At 41.1% G+C, this 20,413-nt stretch overlaps 1 protein-coding gene across 4 annotated transcripts in view; it reads left to right on the plus strand.

Moving 5' to 3' along the window:
• Positions 1–20,413, plus strand: part of cstf2 (cleavage stimulation factor subunit 2) — a 70,382-nt gene that overhangs the window by 36,267 nt on the left and 13,702 nt on the right. For 2 of the 4 annotated variants that reach the window (XM_033030451.1, XM_033030450.1), the window contains 3 exons: positions 2,355–2,647; positions 7,063–7,203; positions 11,156–11,424. In XM_033030451.1, coding sequence (XP_032886342.1) covers positions 2,355–2,647; positions 7,063–7,203; positions 11,156–11,424 — 703 coding nt within the window. The remainder of the gene's footprint in view (positions 1–2,354; positions 2,648–7,062; positions 7,204–11,155; positions 11,425–20,413) is intronic. The other 2 variants (XM_033030453.1, XM_033030452.1) reach the window with 1 other exon arrangement.

Below are 20,413 nucleotides of genomic sequence, written 5' to 3' on the forward strand. Positions count from 1 at the left end.
AGTCAGAGGGTGGTGAACCTGTGGAATTCTTTGCCACAGAAGGCTGTGGAAGCCATCAGTGGATATTTTTTAAGGCAAAGATAGATAGATTCTTGATTAGTACAGGTGTGAGAGGTTATGGAGAGAAGGCAGGAGCATGGGGTTAGGAGAGAAATGTCAGCCATGATTGAATGGCGGAGTAGACTTGATGGGTCGAATGGCCTAATTCTACTACTATTCCTTATGACCATATGACCTAATTTTTGTAGATGCTATTTTATCGTTCAGATGTAATGTAGCAATGTTACAAAATTTTGAGATTTTAAAAATCAAGTCTGTAATTTATCCCATCAGATAAAGCATAAAAATAAGTTTAATTTGACACCTAATTCACTTTCATATCTCAAGTATTTAAAAAGTTATGGCCATTTTCATACTGGGAAATGAGCATCTTGTTCCCTATTGATTTTCTATGGACATAACAAAAAAGCTGTGATCGTGAACAGTCAAAAGCCCATAACTTTCTTAAAAATTAAGAGAACTGAATGAAATTTTCAGTTATCATAGATTGAAGCATTCTGAAACAAATATAAAATAATCTTACTTGGATGACCTGAAATTAAAGCATATAATTAGTTAGTTACCTAATTGTAGCTAATTTCAGACTTCAATTACTAGATCTAAACATCTATCCATTTCTTAATAAATGATTAACATTTTTAAATAGCCTAAATGTCCAAATAATATTCACAAATAATTCACAATAAAACATGATTTTTAAATCTCATTTACATTAATTTATAGGCCAAATGGAAGGAATTTAGTGTTTAATTGCTGTAAATAAATGCCCATTTAAATCAGCTTTCCAGTGGGTCCCTGTGGAACGCGCTGGTTTAGAACGTTCACATTGCGGTAGATTTGTGCCTCAAATGCCGAGAAAAATACTGCGCGATATAATGGGGCCAAATTGAGCTACTCGCAATATTAAACTTAGTATAAAGGGATCTTTAGAAGCCCTTTTGAATGTAAAAATATACAACCTACCTTCTGCTATTTTCTTTATGAGACCCTGCGGTTGCTGACGGTCGCGGGTTTAAAGATTGATTTTTAAACTACTATAACTATTATTCAAGGCCTTTAAACCTAATAATAGCTTTTGCGACGGGGTCTTCCAGCGATTTTTCGTTAATAATTAACTAGGCTGAACATTTTCGATTGGAACAGCTTAGAGAAAATCGCGTTTTAAACCCGCCCCCTCTAAATGGCGCCAAAATCGCGCACACCCTCAGCAGCAGATCTTCAACGACGCTTCAGGTAGGCTTTGCAACATACCTATGTAATGTATTGCTCTGCCTGGATGACCATATTTTAAGCAACAAGCACTGGAAAAGAAAACGTTGTTCATGCACTAATTTGTTGCATGGATTATAATGGGGTGGGGAAGGGATTGTGTTACTGTATCGTTCTTTATAATACTTTATAATCCATAATATTTATATGAGAGTCCCGGGGCTATGACACAACCGAGCAATTACTCAGCTAGATAAATTTACTATTTTTAATTAAAGGCACTATATGATATTATAATAGGAGACAATTAGTGGTTTCCGTGAAGTGACAGATTATTTCCAGCTTGCGTTTTAAGAAAGGCTTCCCATATGCAGTAACAACTGCAGATGCTGGTTTACATAAGAGACACAAAGCATCCCCAGCAAACATGGATGGATCATATTCTCATATTATCAGTCTAATCTGCACAAATTGACATTGGAGATCTCAGTAATAACATTTTCAGCCATGATAAACTGATTTAAACTTGTGAACTGGTCACATCAATTCTTGAGTTTTTTCAAGAAGTATTGCTAATAATCACAGTTGATTCCATGTTCATTGGCTTGATTTACTTTTTATAATGCGGTGCTGGCTTAAAGGGCCGAATGGCCTACTCCTCCTATTGTCTATTGTCTAAAAGACGCTGCAAATTAGTAACCCAAGCTACAAAAGGTAGCGGACACCCAGAAACCCAGGCTCCAAAAGGCAGCAAGCTCCCCTGCCTCTATGTCCTTCTCTGTGTCCCTCTCTGTGTCCCTGTCTATGCCTCTGTGTCCCTGTCTATGCCTCTGTGTCCCTCTCTGTGCCTATGTCCCTCTCTGTGTCCCTCTCTGTGCCTCTGTGTCTCTGTGCCTCTGTATAATATCATTGGGGTGGTTAGTGTGTGTGTGGTGGTTAGTGTGTGTGTGAGGTTGGTTAGTGTGTATGTGACGCCGCAGGCCGCCCCCTCCCCTCGTAACCGCGTGTTGAGGCGACGGGACCCAATGGGTCCCACTTGGTCTAGTTACCTATATATTTGTGTAATTTTGTCTTCTGTGTTTCAGGGGGTATATTGGGCAACCACATCAGGGACCACCCATACACCATGTTCCTGGCCATGATGGTAGAGGACCTCCAGAACTTAGAAATGCCCATGAACCACGGGGCATGCAACATGACATGAGACCAGGGCCAATGGGAGAACAGAGGGGACCCATTGGTGAACCAAGGGGCCCCATGGGTGAACCACGTGGGCCACTTGTTGAACCAAGGGGGCCAATGGGTGATCCAAGAGGGATGATGGGAGATCCAAGGGGCCCAATGATGGATCAGCGTGGACCTCCTCATGAATCTAGAGGCAAGTTAGTGCAAAGCAGAGGAAAATTAAGATAATTTGGAAAATGACAGAGATAACTAAATGTGATTAACCGATTAACTTTCCTGCTATTATCAGTATTTTATATTTGACTTTTCAGTGTACATATAATTGACAATCTTTGCTGGAGAGCAGAAACATTTTTCAGTAAATATAAAATATTTACTTAATTCAGTGGGCACATTTCAATTAGTCTCTATATCGAGAATAATTGCCACTGCTTTTAAACGGGCATTATCAAATACTGTTGGTTTTGAACCTTTAAATAATCAGTTTTGAAATGAAATGTATCTTTCTCCATAGTATTCCGTTATAAGAACAGTACAAAACAACCATTATTTTGTTTCAGGATTGTCTGTGGGCTTCATTGTTCTCGCATAAGTGAAATACTTTACAGGATAGTTGATGGGGAGAATGAAAACAAATCCACTGATGTTGGCTCAAAGTAAATCTTCAGCCTGGTAAATCACGGAAGCCTTTGGTATTGTGTTTATCAGGACACCAATTAGGCAGTTAAACCTATTGAGGAAAATTGCTGTAAAATAGGAAGAATCCTCAAGTTGGGTGGTTTGGGGAAAAAATATATAGGTGTAAAAGAACATGCGAAATAATTCCTCTGAAAGGGAACAGATTGGTGTATTTTATTGCACATCTTGGATGTATCCGGAGAAGTTGGTCAGTGAACAAGTGTTTCTCGTGTTCTCGACCTAAAACTTCTTATTCATACTTCAGTCTTCCTTGGGCTTTCATCCATCCAAACGGGACATGTGACTGAAGGATGATAAACAATGACTCTTCAAAGGAGGTTATTCCCTCCAAAACCAAACCTTCATGAAAGCTATGCCTACCATCAACACTGATAGTCACACTTGTGTTCAGTAGGACATATAGATGAGTTTTCACATGGTGTTCCACAGGCCAGAGATATGTGCTTGGTATGGAGACTGGAATAATAGTGGTAAGTCTGCATCGTGAGGCACGGAATCCTGCAGACTCTTAGCTGGTTATACGTGCTTCACTGCAGTCTAGGTCATTCAGGAACCGAGTTCTTCTTGAGCAGCAGCAGCAACAGAGGATAATTTAATGTTTCCCAGTGCAATTATATGTGCTCTTACAGGGAGTGGCCAAGCGCATAGAAGGCCAAGCACAACAATCCAATGATATACTCAAAGGGCATTTACGGTATGATTGCCAACGTTAATAGGATAATTAATGATGTTGCCTTGGGTTTGTGCTTTTTTTGAAGTGCTCTTAACTTTTTGCTGGCAGAACCATGCAAAAGAATAACAAGAGTGATAATGATGATGGTGCACATTAGAAGTGAGAGTTCTGATAGGAGAGGGAGGGTGGGGGAGGGAGAGAGCGTGGGTGAGGGAGAGAGGGAAGGAGGGAGAGGGAGGGAAAGAGAGGAAGGAGGGAGAGAGAGGGAGGCTTCCAAATTGGCTTCCACAACATCAATTGGTGCTGAAAGCCAGAAGCAGCTGTTCAAACAACAGTATCCAAAGAGATGACAATGAATGCACTGTCAAGTAAGGTGCATAGAAGACATGTCAATTGGTATCAAAATTATGCATTCTTGCACTCTTATATGTGTATGACCGCACATAAAAATGGCACCGTGTAAAAAATACTGATTTCCTCAGCAAAATACTGATTTTCAGGTATTAGAATACTGAAATGCTCTGACAAAACTTGGCATCTCTGATATCTGCACAGACCCATAAAGCCCAGTATATCAGGGAGCAAACTCCTACAATGTTGCTCTGTCTATAGCATGTATTTTAGATCAGAAAGAAGTATTTTAATCTGTGAGAATTGGAAATTCATGGTCTTGTCAAAACTAAAGAATACATGTACATGGGTGACTCATTTGTGTTGGCGCTAGGTGGGAAGGAACCAAGAATTGCATAGAGGTTCAAATGGAGGTTTTGTTGTAATCTAACTGAATCTTGCAGCTATAAATGCATCCCATGTAACATTGTATTCTATTACTCCAGCACTTATTCAGCATTTATTCAGAAACAGGAGGAAGTGTGTTTCATGGCATGCGTCATATTTGTATTTGAGCAAAAAGACCACCATAATTCTTTACTGCCTGGCATGTTGTAGAGCTTCTCATAGTTCACAGATTTTCCAACATTCTTATGGCTTGTTCATTGACATTTCTGGGTGATAGTTAGACAGATTGGTTTGCTCATGAAACACCTGTTTTTTGGGCTCATCACTTGAGACATGGGGCATCCTGTGAAATTTTAATTTGTTCCCAATCCATGATTTCTCTAAATATGAATTCCCCATTGAGATTGAATCATGGCAGTTGCCTGGATACCTATCCCATGGCAGAAGATGGATTATCCTGTGGTTGCAGAACAATGAACGATTAATGAAAATAATTCCTTTATGACTGATAAATAGTCCACAAGAAGGTAGTTAGATTCAGATTCAGATTCAGATTCAATGATATTGTTATTGACCTCCATTCACAAAGCTGATGTACATGCCAGCCTTTGCAAGCTATCATCATCTTGATATACTTATGGATATATTATGGATTGCAGTGTCCAACAATACTTAAATATATCTCCTTCAAAGCCTTGGAAGGATCCAAAATTTGGAAGTTGAAGCAATCGGTCATTTCACCACTAAGAAAATTTTAGCAGGTATTTTCCGAAGGGCTGCAAAGATCTGACACCATGTGTCATGTGTGCACACACCATGTGTGCATCTCCTGAGATACTGATGTCCACAAATTTGATGGAAGTTGTACCCGCCTACATATATTTGTGTGTTTGTAATTTCTCCATAGTACATGGCTACAGGTGGGTCAATAAAACCTGTTGTTGATATCGAGACTGAACTTGGAAGTAGAATGTTATCCTCTCTAATCTAACAGCCGTATTTCAGTGAAACCACTCAGTTGTAGCTGTGAGTTCATTTATCACTCCAGAGAATAGAATAGAATAGTTTCTTTATTGTCATTGTAACATGAACCATGTACAACGAAATTGTAAAATGTCAGCCAGTCAGTGCACCATTCAAACATTTCTAAAAGCTAACGATACATACAAGGTAAAATATTTAAAAAAAGATAAACAACTAAAATAAATATCATGAGGATATAGATTCTGGGTAGTATATAAGCACTGAGGCAATGCTACCAGTTGGTGATACAGTTTATTGGGTGAAATGGTGAGGTCATATCTTCCCTCTGACGTGGATGTAAAAGATCACATGCAAATTGCCCAGCAGATTTCTGAAACTGCACCAATCTTTATTCTTTAAAGTACTTTATTATTTGTTAAATGTAATGGGATATCCTCAGATGATGGGGGGGGGGGGGAAAGCCAAGTAAGTGCACATTAATTCAAATGCAAATGCTCTTTATTCAGTTAAATAGACCTTTATTACATTCAACAATACAAGTCATGAATTGGACTGGGAGAAACTGGAGTAATATCACTGTTGAAGGCTATTCTTTGTGCATATCCACACCTTTAGCATATATTTTCATTTTCATAAATGGAGTCATTAATGTTTTGAGTGCATTAAAATTGAACTGAAAGCATTAGTTAAATGCAGTTGAACTGATTTTTGATTGGAGGCCTGTGGGGAACAGGGAAAACATGGATATATGCCAAATATGACAAATATATTAAGCCAACTGGACATTTTCATGCTTGGATCTCTGCATTTTATAGGAAGAAATCTAATCTGGGTTTACTTTTCAAGAACTGTTCACCATCAGATATTGACACGGTTTTGTCTGATATTCCCTTTATGCCTATCAGCATAGTACGTTTAATCAGAAATGGCATAATGCTATAATTTTCACTAAAGTAGAGACTAAAGGATGAGAGGGAATCTTATTGAAACATAAGATTATTAAGGGTTTGGATAAGCTAGAGGCAGGAAACATGTTTCCGATGTTGGGCGAGTCCAGAACCAGGGGCTACAGTTTAAGAATAAGGGGTAAGCCATTTGGGACGGAGATGAGGAAATACTTTTTCACACAGAAGAATTTTGCAAGAAATAATAATTTGACTCGCTGGTTAGAACCATGCAGATCCTCTTCAATTTTTTTTGTATCTGAACACCAGGGTTGATATCACTCTCTCATTTACATTGAATAGTATTTATTGGCTAATAGGAAATTATTTTAAAAGACATCATACTCTTAAAAGTTACTATTGCTGATCAACAAAATCCAATCTATGATTGATTAAGTTATTCTTCTGGGGAGAATATGAAATTGTTGTCAAGGATCGTGGGTTAATGTTGATAACAAATGCAGCTTTAAAACAAATCACCTTTGCTTGCTTGTGCACCTCCCTGTTCTCTTTTTTTTTTCCCCTAGTCTTCTCACTCCCCGCCATCACTAGTAGTTATTTGCTTCCTAGGTACATTTGATCCCCGCAGCATCCCACCTCACGATTCTCGACATGGACCTCAGCATGATCCACGCTCCCAACCTCATATTGCTCAGCAAGACCCTCGTGGAGGGTCTTATCCGAATGCACATCAACTAAATGCACCCATGGGTGAGAAAAAACGAGTCCAGCTGCCCTCTTAATTCTGTAGGTTGGCTCACAGTTTCTGCATGGGACATCTTTCACAATGCTGCTAAAAAGCACATTTTCATATTTAACGAAAATACTGGAACGGTACATTGGTGAAATATTGATCTAACTTCCTTTAGCAATGCATTACTAAAATAGGTAAGTGCAGATTATTTTAAATACATTATTTAATAGAAAACACGATAAGTGTTTGCTATAAGGTTTGCTTGTAAGGCCGTCGGATTTTTTTGCCAGATTTTAGGGCAGAATTCACTTCCACGTGGTTTGTCACTATCTTTTTGGATTCTTTGAGCCAACCTAGACTCCCTATAATTTGTTATTATTTTACTCTTTACAGCTTTTTTTTTTGTAGGACTAAGTGATTTATTATCGTTTGAGCATTTTTGTTCTGAATGCTAACAGTGTTAATTTAACACTTTATTGGATGTTCTAAATCACTGAGGTTACTAACACTTTTATTGTTGATGTACTCATTACTGAAAATATTGTTGCACAAACAAAGAACTTGAGGTTTTTTTAATCAGTAAAACCCACAAATTTGCATGAAAGTGTGTGGAATATCCTCAGAAGGTTACACGCACAATTGTAGATGGTTTTATTTTTGAAATGGTATCCCGCAAGTGGTGCAAAATTGATTTTTTTCTTGGCTGTTGACAATTTGCATATTGAGCTTTGGGGACCCAGAACCCCCAGGGTTATGAGCTGAAAATAAGACTTTGGAAGCAAGTAGAATTGCCCTTTCAAAGGGTCTGCATTTATATGATTGGCTGAGTGTACTTGTTCGGTTTTGTATATTTCTAAATGTATGATATCATGATAAAGAAAACTGATTCAAATGTTAATGCATTTGTCTGCATTTAAACGACTTCAGGAATTAAATATATACCAGAGTAATTTAAGTGTGAATCAAAATAATTATTGTATCAACTATCCCTTACTTGAACATGTGCAGATAACATGGAACTATGGATCTATTAACCCAAACCTTAGGAGACTAGATTTACAAGGCATATTTACATATGCATTTGTTCATATTGCTGTAATAGGAATTTTCCATCTACAAATGGGTTAGTACAAAAAAAGACAATTATTGGAGACACCAGGTATTGCAGATGCTAGAATCTTGAGCAAAACCCAAAGTGCTAGAGGAACTCAATAGCTGAAGGAGCCAGTGGTGAGGGAATGGACAGATTACATCTGACCCGAAACAGATGACCAGATGCTTTCTGACCTGCTGAGTTCCTCCAGCACCCTGAATTTTCCTCAAGAGACAATTGTTTACTGGATTCGTGTTAAGGGCCTGTCCCACTTTCACGACCTAAGTCACGACCTCTGCCGAGTTTGCCCTTGACTCATACTCGCAGCATGGTCGTCACGAGGTCATAGGAGGTCGTAGGTAGGTCGTGATGCCAGTTGTAGGTACTCGTGGCATCAAGTAGGTCGGGGCGTTTTTCTAGCCTGATGAAAAATGTCCACGAGTAAAAAAGGTCGTGAATTAGGTTGTGAAAGTGGGACAGGCCCTTTAGGTTCCCAGGTGGTCGTTGCAGTGGTAATTTAATGTCTTGATGTGCTGAACAGAAAAGTCGCTGTCTTTCTTTCATTTCTCCTCAAAGCACGGAATCTAAAGAATCCTTATATGTTGTTTTATGGAATTGACAACTTTATTAAGATGCTGCATAGGAAACTAAATCTGATGAATAGCCATACATGGTCGGTCCAGTGACTTAATTTTACGATTGCCACTCGTTAAAGCTGGATTTATAGTCAACAGTTCATTGTAGCAACGTTGCTGCATATCAGGAAACCTGTTCCATTTTAGGCTTAATCATACCGAATGAAGTAAAAGAAATTCTCCTTGCTGACTGTATCTGTTGTTATGCAAATCAGTTGTAGTATCTTCAGTGAGCTGGATTTAATATCTCTTTATTTTTGGTTTGCCACAAAGGGATAGTGGCCCAGATGTTGAACAAATCTTTCTTTCTTTGGGATAGGTTAAGCTCTCCTCTTCCACGGATAGATGCAGCCTTACATTCTAACCTCTTTTTCACTCATTGATATCATCTTCCTCTGAGTTCTCAATTAAGTATCTCTGACAAATATTTAAAGTAGTATGTATGCAAAGCAACAAGATTGGTAATTGACAGAATTTGCAATGCTAATGTTATATGGACAAAATCATCAATTTGCCAAAGCACTTTTGAGTAACATGCAGATGTTCATCCCATGATTCTGAGTAATGTAAGCAATTCCAAATCGAGAATGTAAGCAATTGAATGCCAATTGGATCATGTGCAGAGCTGCACAACTTCTGTGCACTTGTTCCTAAATTGTATGGTGCTGGATCAGACCAAACAATGTCAAGTTTTGAGGCAAGTACCAATTAATGGTCTTGACTTGTTGCCGAACGTCATCCAAAACTCCAAGGAACATGCCCTTGCTCAATATGTTGCTGTCGTGTGGATAGGCCAGAAAAACCCTACCAATAAACAGTTGAGAAAAATGAATAGTTGAAGCAAGGAACTGCAGATGCTGGTTTACAAAAGAAGACCTATAGTGTTGAAGTAGCTCAGGGGGTCAGGCAGTGTCTCTGGAGAACATGGAAAGATGACATTTCAAGTTGGGACAATTCTTCAGAACAATGGATAGCTGCCCAAGCCATACACCCAGGATTTTTTAGCAACCTGTCAAGATCCATAAATGCTTCGGATGGCCTCAAGCATTCAAAATAATTAAAAAAAACCCAGTGAAACAATTACAAAAGGTAATCAAAAAATCATAATATTCAAAGCATTTAACTATCAATTAATTCAGAGGAAAAAAATAAATTAACTGATTCTTATGTTTAATCCTTGCAACTGCCCTGCTTCTTTAACATTTATGGACATTCTTGCTTTATATCTAATCTTTCATAAGTTTATTTGGTGAATTTCCCACAATAAGTGCAGGGAAATTACAGCAACACACTCCCAGAGTTGAATGACAGACCATTGTTGACAACACCCCAGCAAAGGGAAGTTAGTGAGTTTGCAATAATGTTTGTTCAGAAATAAACTTAGACGTGCATACACTGCGAAATGTCAGCAGTTCAGCAAGTTTCAAGCTGTTGAATTTGGAGTTGAATATTTGAACTGGGTCATGCTTTTTTTTATAGGAAAAAAAAGAGGGCCTTGAATCCATAATCTGGAGTTATCTTTCCTCAGATGAATTTTAACCCCTACCTTTTAAACTACTTTTGGACATCCAATGTGATGTCCTCTGAATCTTTGGAACTGAGGTTGTTCCGTGCAGTTTGTCAACAGGATACCTGTAAGAGTGCGCTTGGCTCAGTTAATAATATGACATGGTTGAAAGTCTTGTTTTAGAATGTGGGTCGATACCATAGTGCAGCGTTGAGGTAGTGTAATATTGTCAGAGTAGATTATTTGATTTGATGCAGATGGACAAAAAAATTACGACATTATTTAGAAGAATGCAAATAATTACGGATATTGCTTTTGTTGGGGGAAAAACCTTTAAAAACACATATATAACACTTTGCTATTGCATGGCAGATTTCAGTGCTTTTTCTCTCTCTATTAAATGCTTGTTTCATTAAGGAAACAAATTAGAATTGGACATTGCTGCTTCTTTATGATTGTAATTAAAAACAAAATGCAGGAGATACTCAGCAGGTCAAGCATTGTCTGCAGAAAGAGAAAAAGGTAATGATTCATGTCAGTGATCTTTAATTTGAATTTCATTCCATTATCTTAACAACACAAGGTAAATAATGAACAAATTTAACGTGGAAAGCTTACTTTGAATATGGAAATAAAAATTGAATTATACATAGGTTTATGATGGTGTTGAATACCATAGCTATCAAGACTCTCAAACTATAAAGAGTAACACGAAACTTCTAATTTGTGCCTAGGTGCAAGAGATCCCAGAGGTATTGATTCGAGAGGTATTGACACCAGAGGACTAGGGCCTGGCCCAGGACCAGGACCAGGACCAGGACCAGGACCAGGACCAGGACCAGGACCAGGTCCAGGTCCAGGTCCAGGTCCTGGACCAAGCCAGGGCCCAGTCCCAAATCCAAGGGGACCAATAGCAGGAGGACTACAAGTTCAAGGTCCAGGTACCCATCAGATAGGGCAAGGTGGCCCTCAAGGATCACAGCAACCTGTTCCACCTCGACAGGTAAGAGAATTGGTGGTGAATAGCAATTTCAGCAATTTATTGTGTTAAGTGGTGCTAGTTATGCTGAAATGTTAAAGAAAATATTGCTCAGATTGATCATAGTCAAACAGCATGGAAACAGGCCTTTTGGCTCAACTTGCCATGCTGACCAAGATGCCCCATCTACAGTGCATTCAGAAAGTATTCAGACCCCTTCACCTTTTCCGCATTTTGTTACGTTACAGCCTTATTCTAAAATTAATTCAATTCATTTTTTTTGTCATCAATCTACACACAATATCCCATCATAAAAAAGCAAAAACAGGTGTTTAGAACTTTTTGCAAAGTAATTAAAAAGAAATTACTGAAATATCACATTCACATAAGTATTCAGACCCTTTACTCAGTACTTTGTTGAGGCACCTTTGGCAGCAATTACACCCTCAAGTCTTCTTGGGTATGACGCTACAAGCTTGGCACACCTGTATTTGGATAATTTCTCCCATTCTTCTCTGCAGATCCTCTAAAGCTCTTTCAGGTTGGATGGGGAGCGTCGATGCACAGCCATTTTCAGGTCTCTCCAGATATGTTCAATGGTGATCAAATCCGGACTGGCTGGGCCACTCAAGGACATTCACAGACTTGTCACGATGCCATTCCTGCGTTGTCTTGGCCGTGTGCTAAGGGTCGTTGTCCTGTTGGAAGGTGAACCTCCTCCCCAGTCTGAGGTCCATCAAGGTTTTCATCAAGGATCTCCCTGTACTTTGCTCCGTTCATCTTTTCCTTGATCCTGACTAGTCTCCCAGTTCCTGCCACTGAAAAACATCCCCTCGGCATGATGCTGCCACCATAGGTATGGTATTGGCCAGGTGATGAGCAGTGCCTGATTTCCCCCAGACGTGACGCTTGGCATTCAGGCCAAAGAGTTCAATCTTGGCTTCATCAGACCAGAGAATCATGTTTCTCATGCCGTTTGGCAAACTCCAAGCGGGCTGTCATGTGTCTTTTACTGAGGAGTGGCTTCCGTCTGGCCACTCTACCATAAAGACCTGATTGGTGGAGTGCTGCAGATATAGTTGTCCTTCTGGAAGGTTCTCCCATCTCCACAGAAGAACTCTGGAGCTCCGTCAAAGTGACCATCGGGTTCTTGGTCACCTCCCTGACCAAGGTCCTTCTCCCCCGATTGCTCAGTTTGGCCAGGCGGCTAGCTCCATGAAGAATCCTGGTGGTTCCAAAATTCTTCCATTTAAGAATTACGGAGTCAACTGTGCTCTTCGTGACCTGCAATGCTGCAGAAATTATTTAATACCCTCCCCCAGATCTGTGACGCGACACAATCCTGTCTCGGAGATCTACGGACAATTCCTTCGTCTTCATTGCTTGTTTTTTGCTCTGACATGCACTGCCAAATCTGGGACCTTATATAGACAGGTATGTGCTTTTCCAAACCATGTCTTCATTAGGATGGAGAGTGACATAGTTAATTCAGAAACAAGGGTTCTGAACTTAAAGAAAGGTAACTTTGAGGGTATGAGACGTGAATTGGCCAAGATAGACTGGCAATTGATTCTTAAAGGGTTGACGGTGGATATGCAATGGAAGGCATTAAGGACTGCACGGATGAACTACAACAATTGTTCATCCCAGTTTGGCAAAAGAATAAATCAGGGAAGGTAGTGCATCCGTGGATAACAAGGGAAATCAGGGATAGTATCAAAACAAAAGATGAAGCATACAAATCAGCCAGAAAAAGCAGCCTACCAGAGGACTGGGAGAAATTCAGAGTCCAGCAGAGGAGGACAAAGGGCTTAATTAGGAACGGGAAAATAGATTATGAAAGAAAACTGTCAGGGAACATAAAAACTGACTGCAAAGGTTTTTATAGATATGTGAAGAGAAAAAGATTAGTTAAAACAAATGTAGGTCCCTTGCAGTCAGAAACAGGTGAATTGATCATGGGGAACAAGGACATGGCAGACCAATTGAATAATTACTTTGGTTCTGTCTTCACTGAGGAAGACATAAATAATCTGCTGGAAATAGCAGGGGACCGGGGGTCAAATGAGATGGAGGAATTGAGTGAAATCCAGGTTAGTCGGGAAGTGGTGTTAGGTAAATTGAATGGATTAAAGGCCGATAAATCCCCAGGGCCAGATAGGCTGCATCCCAGAGTACTTAAGGAAGTAGCCCAAGAAATAGTGGATGCATTAGTGATAATTTTTCAAAACTCTTTAGATTCTGGAGTAGTTCCTGAGGATTGGAGTATAGCTAATGTAACCCCACTTTTTAAAAAGGGATGGAGAGAGAAAACGGGGAATTACAGACCAGTTAGTCTAACATCGGTAGTGGGGAAAATGCTAGAGTCAGTTATTAAAGATGGGATAGCAGCACATTTGGAAAGTGGTGAAATCATTGGACAAAGTCAGCATGTATTTATGAAAGGTAAATCATGTCTGACGAATCTTATAGAATTTTTCGAGGATGTAACTAGTAGAGTGGATAAGAGAGAACCAGTGGATGTGTTATATCTGGACTTTCAGAAGGCATTCGACAAGGTCCCACATAAGAGATTAGTATGCAAACTTAAAGCACACGGTATTGGGGGTTCAGTATTGATGTGGATAGAGAACTGGCTGGCAGACAGGAAGCAAAGAATAGGAGTAAACGGGTCCTTTTCACAATGGCAGGCAGTGACTAGTGGGGTACCGCAAGGCTCAGTGCTGGGACCCCAGCTATTTATAATATATATTAATGATTTGGACGAGGGAATTGAATACAACATCTCCAAGTTTGCGGATGACACGAAGCTGGGGGGCAGTGTTAGCTGTGAGGAGGATGCTAGGAGGCTGCAAGGTGACTTGGATAGGTTGAGTGAGTGGGCAAATGCTTGGCAGATGCAGTATAATGTGGATAAATGTGAGGTTATCCACTTTGGTGGCAAGAACAGGAAAGTAGACTATTATCTGAATGGTGGCCGATTAGGAAAAGGGGAGATGCAACGAGACCTGGGTGTCATGGTACACCAGTCATTGGATGCAGGTGCAGCAGGCAGTGAAGAAAGCGAATGGTATGTTAGCATTCATAACAAAAGGATTTGAGTATAGGAGCAGGGAGGTTCTACTGCAGTTGTACAGGGCCTTGGTGAGACCACACCTGGAGTATTGTGTACAGTTTTGGTCTCCTAATCTGAGGAAATACATTCTTGCCATAGAGGGAGTGCCGAGAAGGTTCACCAGACTGATTTCTGGGATGGCAAGAATTTCATACGAAGAAAGACTGGATAGACTTGGCTTGTACTCGCTAGAATTTAGAAGATTAAGGGGGGATCTTATAGAAACTTACAAAATTCTTAAGGGTTTGTACAGGCTAGATGCAGGAAGATTGTTCCCGATGTTGGGGAAGTCCAGAACAAGGGGTCACAGTTTAAGGATAAGGGGGAAGTCTTTTAGGACCGAGATGAGAAAAACATTTTTCACACAGAGACTGGTGAATCTGTGGAATTCTCTGCCACAGAAGGTAGTTGAGGCCAGTTCATTGGCTATATTTTAGAGGGAGTTAGATGTGGCCCTTGTGGCTAAAGGGATCAGGGGTATGGAGAGAAGGCAGGTACAGGATACTGAGTTGGATGATCAGCCATGATCATATTGAATGGCGGTGCAGGCTCGAAGGGCCGAATGGCCTACTCCTGCACCTATTTTCTATGTTTCTGTGGACTCCAATCAAGTTGCAGAAACATCTCAAGGATAATCAATGGAAACAGGATGAACCAAAGCTCAATTTTGAGTATAATAGCAAACGGTCTGAATACATATGTAAATGTGATATTTCAGTTATTTATTTTTAATTACTTTGCAAAAAATTCTAAACACCTGTTTTCACTTCTTCATTCTGGGGTATTGTGTGTACATTGATGATAAAAAATTTTTTAATCCATTTTAAAATAAGGCTGTAATATAACAAAATGTGGAAAAAGTGAAGGAGTCTGAATACTTTCTGAATGCACTAAGCTAGTTCCATGTGCCTGTGTTTGACCTATATCCCTCTGTTATTCTATTTTATGTAATCAATAAATTGTAGTGACGAATTGCTGTTTCTGGAGTTGAAAATCCAAATTGTCTATCGTGTAAGTTTACTTTCTACAATTTAACATATTTAGAAAATAGGTGCAGGAGTAGGCCATTCGGCCCTTTGAGCCAGCACCACCATTCAATGTGATCATGGCTAATCATCCACCATCAGTACCCTGTTCCTGCCATCTCCCCATATCCCTTGACTCCGCCATCTTTAAGAGCTCTCTTGAAACCATCCAGAGAACCGGCCTCCACTGACCTCTTGAGGCAGAGAATTCCACAGACTCACAACTCTCTGTGTGAAAAAGTATTTCCTCATCTCCGTTCTACATGGCTCATCCCTTATTCTTAAACTGTGGCCCCTGGTTCTGGACTCTCCCAACATCGGGAACATGTTTGCTGCCTCTAGCATGTCCATACCCTTAATCTATATTACTAAAAGTCTAATCTTGACCACTTCATGGCGTTCCGTATATTGATTTTATAAAAAACGCTGCCACTTACGGCTGGATTTTTAGCCATCTTACTCTTGCGCAGCACAAGAGGATTTTTCCAATCGATGAAAAATAAAAGAGTTATTAGTGTTTAAAAAATGTTGAGATTCTCTCTCCTAAAGGCCACGCCCTTTCCGGAGGGACTATAAAACCCAGAAGTGTGGAGGCGCCTCAGTTCTCTGCAAGATTGGGGAGCTAGAGGTCGCAATTCTCAGTCTGAGCTGTGAATAACAGTGAACACATGTCTACTAAACTGTGAGTGGTTTTACTGACTAGTCAGTGCCCTTAATGTGGCTTGAAAATGTAGTTTGAAAATGCAAAAGTGTGTTTTGGTTTGGAAATGCTAAAGCAAGCTGTGTTGCCTTTGGTTTTGAAAGTGCTATAGCAAGCTGTGTTGCCTTTGGTTTTGAAAGTGCTAAAGCAAGCTGTGTTGCCGTTGGTTTTGAAAGTGCTAAAGCAAGCTGCGTTGCCTTTGGTTTTGAAAGTGCTAAAGCAAGCTGCGTTGCCTTTGGTTTTGAAAGTGCTAAAGCAAGCTGCCTTGCCTTTGATTTTGAAAGTGCGAAAGCAAGCTGCCTTTCCTTTGGTTATGAAAGTGCTAAAGCAAGCTGCCTTGCCTTATTAGAGCTGCCTTGCCTAATTAGAGCTGCCTTGCCTAATTAGAGCTGCCTTCCCTTCTATCTATATTACTAAAGTCTGTTCTTGACCGGTTTTGGCCATCTGTGCTGCGATTTCCGAGAGAACGCCGCCACCTACGGCCGTCATCTTTGGACACCTTGCTCAGATCCCCACTCCGCTGCATGTGTGCCGAGGATTTTTCCCGTCGATTAAAAATGACAGAGATATTAATGTTTTTACAAAATTCCCCATTCTCTCTGCTGCCCCCGCTGGGGGCAGGGGGGAGAGACTATAAAACCAGGAAGTGGTGTGCCTCACTCACTCTTCAAGATGGAGGAAGGCAGAGGGTCACGTTTCTCTGAGCTGTGAATAACACTGAACACATGTCTACTCAAATGTAAGTGCCCTTAGTGGTTCTAAAATGCTTGCAGAATGTGACTATTGGTTCTAAAGCTTGCAAAAAAATTACTATTGGTTCTAAAGCTTGAAAAAAATGTCTATTGGTTCTAAAGCTTGCAAAAAATATCTATTGGTTCTAAAGCTTGCAAGAAAATGTCTATTGGTTCTAAAATGGTTCATACTAGCGCTCCAGAAACAACCCCCTGCCCCCCGATTGGCTTGGCTTGGGTGTGTCTTGAAATTGAAAGGCACTACTTACTGCAAATGGTGGCATTAAGTTGAAAGGCACTACTTACTGCAAATGGTGGCTTGGGAGCTTTGGCTTGAAGTTGAAAGGCACTATTACTGCAAATGGTGGCTTGGGAGCTTTGACTTGAAGTTGAAAGGCACTACTTACTGCAAATGGAGGCTTGGGAGCTTTGGCTTGAAGTTGAAAGGCACTATTACTGCAAATGGTGGCTTGGTTGCTTTGGCTTGAAGTTGACAGGCACTATTACTGCAAATGGTGGCTTGGGTGTGGCTTGAAGTTGAAAGGCACTATTACTGCAAGTTGTGGCTTGAAGTTGAAAGGCACTACTTACTGCAAATGATGGCTTGGGTCGGGCTTGGGTGTGGCTTGAAGTTGAAAGACACCACTTACTGCAAATGGTGGCTTGGGAGCTTTGACTTGAAGTTGAAAGGCACTACTTACTGCAAATGGAGGCTTGGGAGCTTTGGCTAGAAGTTGAAAGGCACTATTACTGCAAATGGTGGCTTGGTTGCTTTGGCTTGAAGTTGAAAAGCACTATTACTGCAAATGGTGGCTTAGGTGTGGCTTGAAGTTGAAAGGCACTACTTACTGCAGATGGTGGCTTGGGTGCAATGGCTTGAAGTTAAAATGCATTACTTACTGCAAATGAGGGTGTGGGTGTATTGGCTTGAAGTTGAAAGGCACTACCTACTGCAAATTGTGGCTTGAAGTTGAAAGGCACTACTTACTGCAAATGGTGGATTGGGAGCTTTGGCTTGAAGTAGAAAAGGCACTGCTTACTGCAAATGGTGGCATGAGGTTGACAGGCACTACTTACTGCAAGCGGTGGCTTGGGTGCATTGGCTTGAAGTTGAAAGGCACTATTTACTGCTAATGGCAGCATGAAGTTGAAAGGCATTACTTACTGCAAATGGTGGTATGAAGTTGAAAGGCACTACTTACTGCAAATGGTGGCTTGGGAGCTTTGAAGTTGAAAGGCACTACTTCCTGCAAATGATGGCTTGGGTGTGGCTTGAAGTTGAAATGCATTACTTACTGCAAATGGTGGTTTGGGTGCTTTGGCTTGAAGTTAAAAGGCACTACTGTAAATGCACTTACTTCCTGTTTGCACTGTATATTGATTTTAGATAAAATGCTACCACTTACGGCTGTGCATAGTAGCCCTCTGGAAACCAGTCCCTTCAGCCCATAACACCCATACTAGCGCTCCAGAAAGCCCCCCCCCCCCCCCAACTGGCCCCCAATATTAGAATTGGTGGAGAGGTGGAATATTGCGTTGGATGACCAGCCCTCCTGTGTGATGCTGGGACCCAACGGGTCCCACTTAGTCTAGTATATAATTAAAAGTCTAATCTTGACCACTTCCTGTTTGCGCTTTATATTGATTTTAGAAAAACGCTACCACGTACGGCTGTGATTTTTGGCCATCTTACTCAGAGTCCCCCTTCGCTCATCAGGTGCTGAGGATTTTTCCTATCGATTAAAAATAAAAGAGTTATTAGTGTTTAAAAAATGTTGAGATTAACCTCTCCTGAAGGTCACGCCCCTTCTGGAGGGACTATAAAAGCCGGAAGTGTGGAGGTGCCTCAGTTCTCTGCAAGATGGGGGGAGCGAGAGGTCGCAATTCTCAGTCTGAGCTGTGAAAAACACTGAAACACATGTCTACTAAACTGTGAGTGGTTTTTCTGACCTGTCAGTGCCCTTAATGTGGTTTGAAAATGCAAAAGTGTGTTTTGGTTTGGAAATGCTAAAGCAAGCTGTGTTGCCTTTGGTTTTGAAAGTGCTAAAGCAAGCTGTGTTGCCTTTGGTTTTGAAAGTGCTAAAGCGAACTGCCTTGCCTTTGGTTTTGAAAGTGCTAAAGCGAGCTGCCTTTCCTTTGGTTTTGAAAGTGCTAAAGCGAGCTGCCTTGCCTAATTAGAGCTGCCTTCCTAAATTAGAGCTGCCTTGCTTAATTAGAGCTGCCTTGCCTAATTAAAGCTGCCTTAATTAAAGTTATTAGTGTTTAAAAAAATGTTGTGATTCTCTCTCCTGTCAATCAAGCCATGAAGGCCACGCCCCTTCTGGTGGGAGGGGGGAGGGACTATAAAACCCGGAAGTGTGGGCTCTGCAATATGGGGGCTGGAGAGGTCACGACTCGCTGTCTTTAGTGGCCTTGCACACTGCTTGAAATGGTATGAAACTGCACTTGAATTTGGTGCCCTTGCACCCTGTTTGAAATGGCATTTCAAGGAATAGCCGTGAGTCAACTACGAGCCCACCAGCCGTGAGTGAGTGAGCTGCCAGCACAACAGGCTTGAGTGACTGAGCCGCCAGCACAACAGGCTTGAGTGACTGAGCCGCCAGCCCAAGAATCCATGCGACCCACAATGTTCATACTAGCCCTCTGGAAACCAGTCCCTTCAGCGCACAACACCCATACTAGCGCTCCAGAAAGCCCCCCCCCCCCCCACTGGCCACCAATATTGGAATTAGCAGAGAGGTGGAATATTGCGTTGGGGGACCAGCCCTCCCATGGGATGCTGGGACCCAACGGGTCCCACTTAGTCTAGTAATCTTATATGTTTCAATAAGATCCCCTCCTATCCTTCTAAATTCTAGAGTATACAAGCCCAGCCGCTCCATTCTATCAACATATGACAGTCCTGCCATCCTGGGAATTAACCTTGTGAACCTATGCTGCACTCCCTCTATAGCAAGAATGTCCTTCCTCAAATTTGGAGACCAAAACTGCACACAGTACTCCAGGTGTGGTCTCACTAGGGCCCTGTACAACTGCAGAAGGATCTCTTTGCTCCTATCCTCAACTCCTCTTGTTATGAAGGCCAGCATACCATTCGCTTTCTTCACTACCTGTTGTAACTGCATGCTTACTTTCGGTGACTGATGAACAAGGACCCCCAGATCCCGTTGTACTTCCCCTTTTCCCAACTTGACACCATTTAGATAATAATCTGCTTTCCTGTTTTTGCCACCAAAGTGGATAACCTCACATTTATCCACATTAAACTGCATCTGCCATGCTGCCAACTCACCCAACCTGTCCGTCATCCTGCATCCTCATAGCATCCTCCTCACAGTTCACACTGCCACCCAGCTTTGTGTCTGGTCTCCACGGAATCCATCTCTTTGATCTTCTTTGATCTCCATGGAACACTGCAATATTTCAATTCTAAATGTAGGGG

Source organism: Amblyraja radiata, chromosome 12 (genome assembly GCF_010909765.2).
Source record: "Amblyraja radiata isolate CabotCenter1 chromosome 12, sAmbRad1.1.pri, whole genome shotgun sequence".
Lineage (NCBI taxonomy): Eukaryota > Metazoa > Chordata > Chondrichthyes > Rajiformes > Rajidae > Amblyraja > Amblyraja radiata.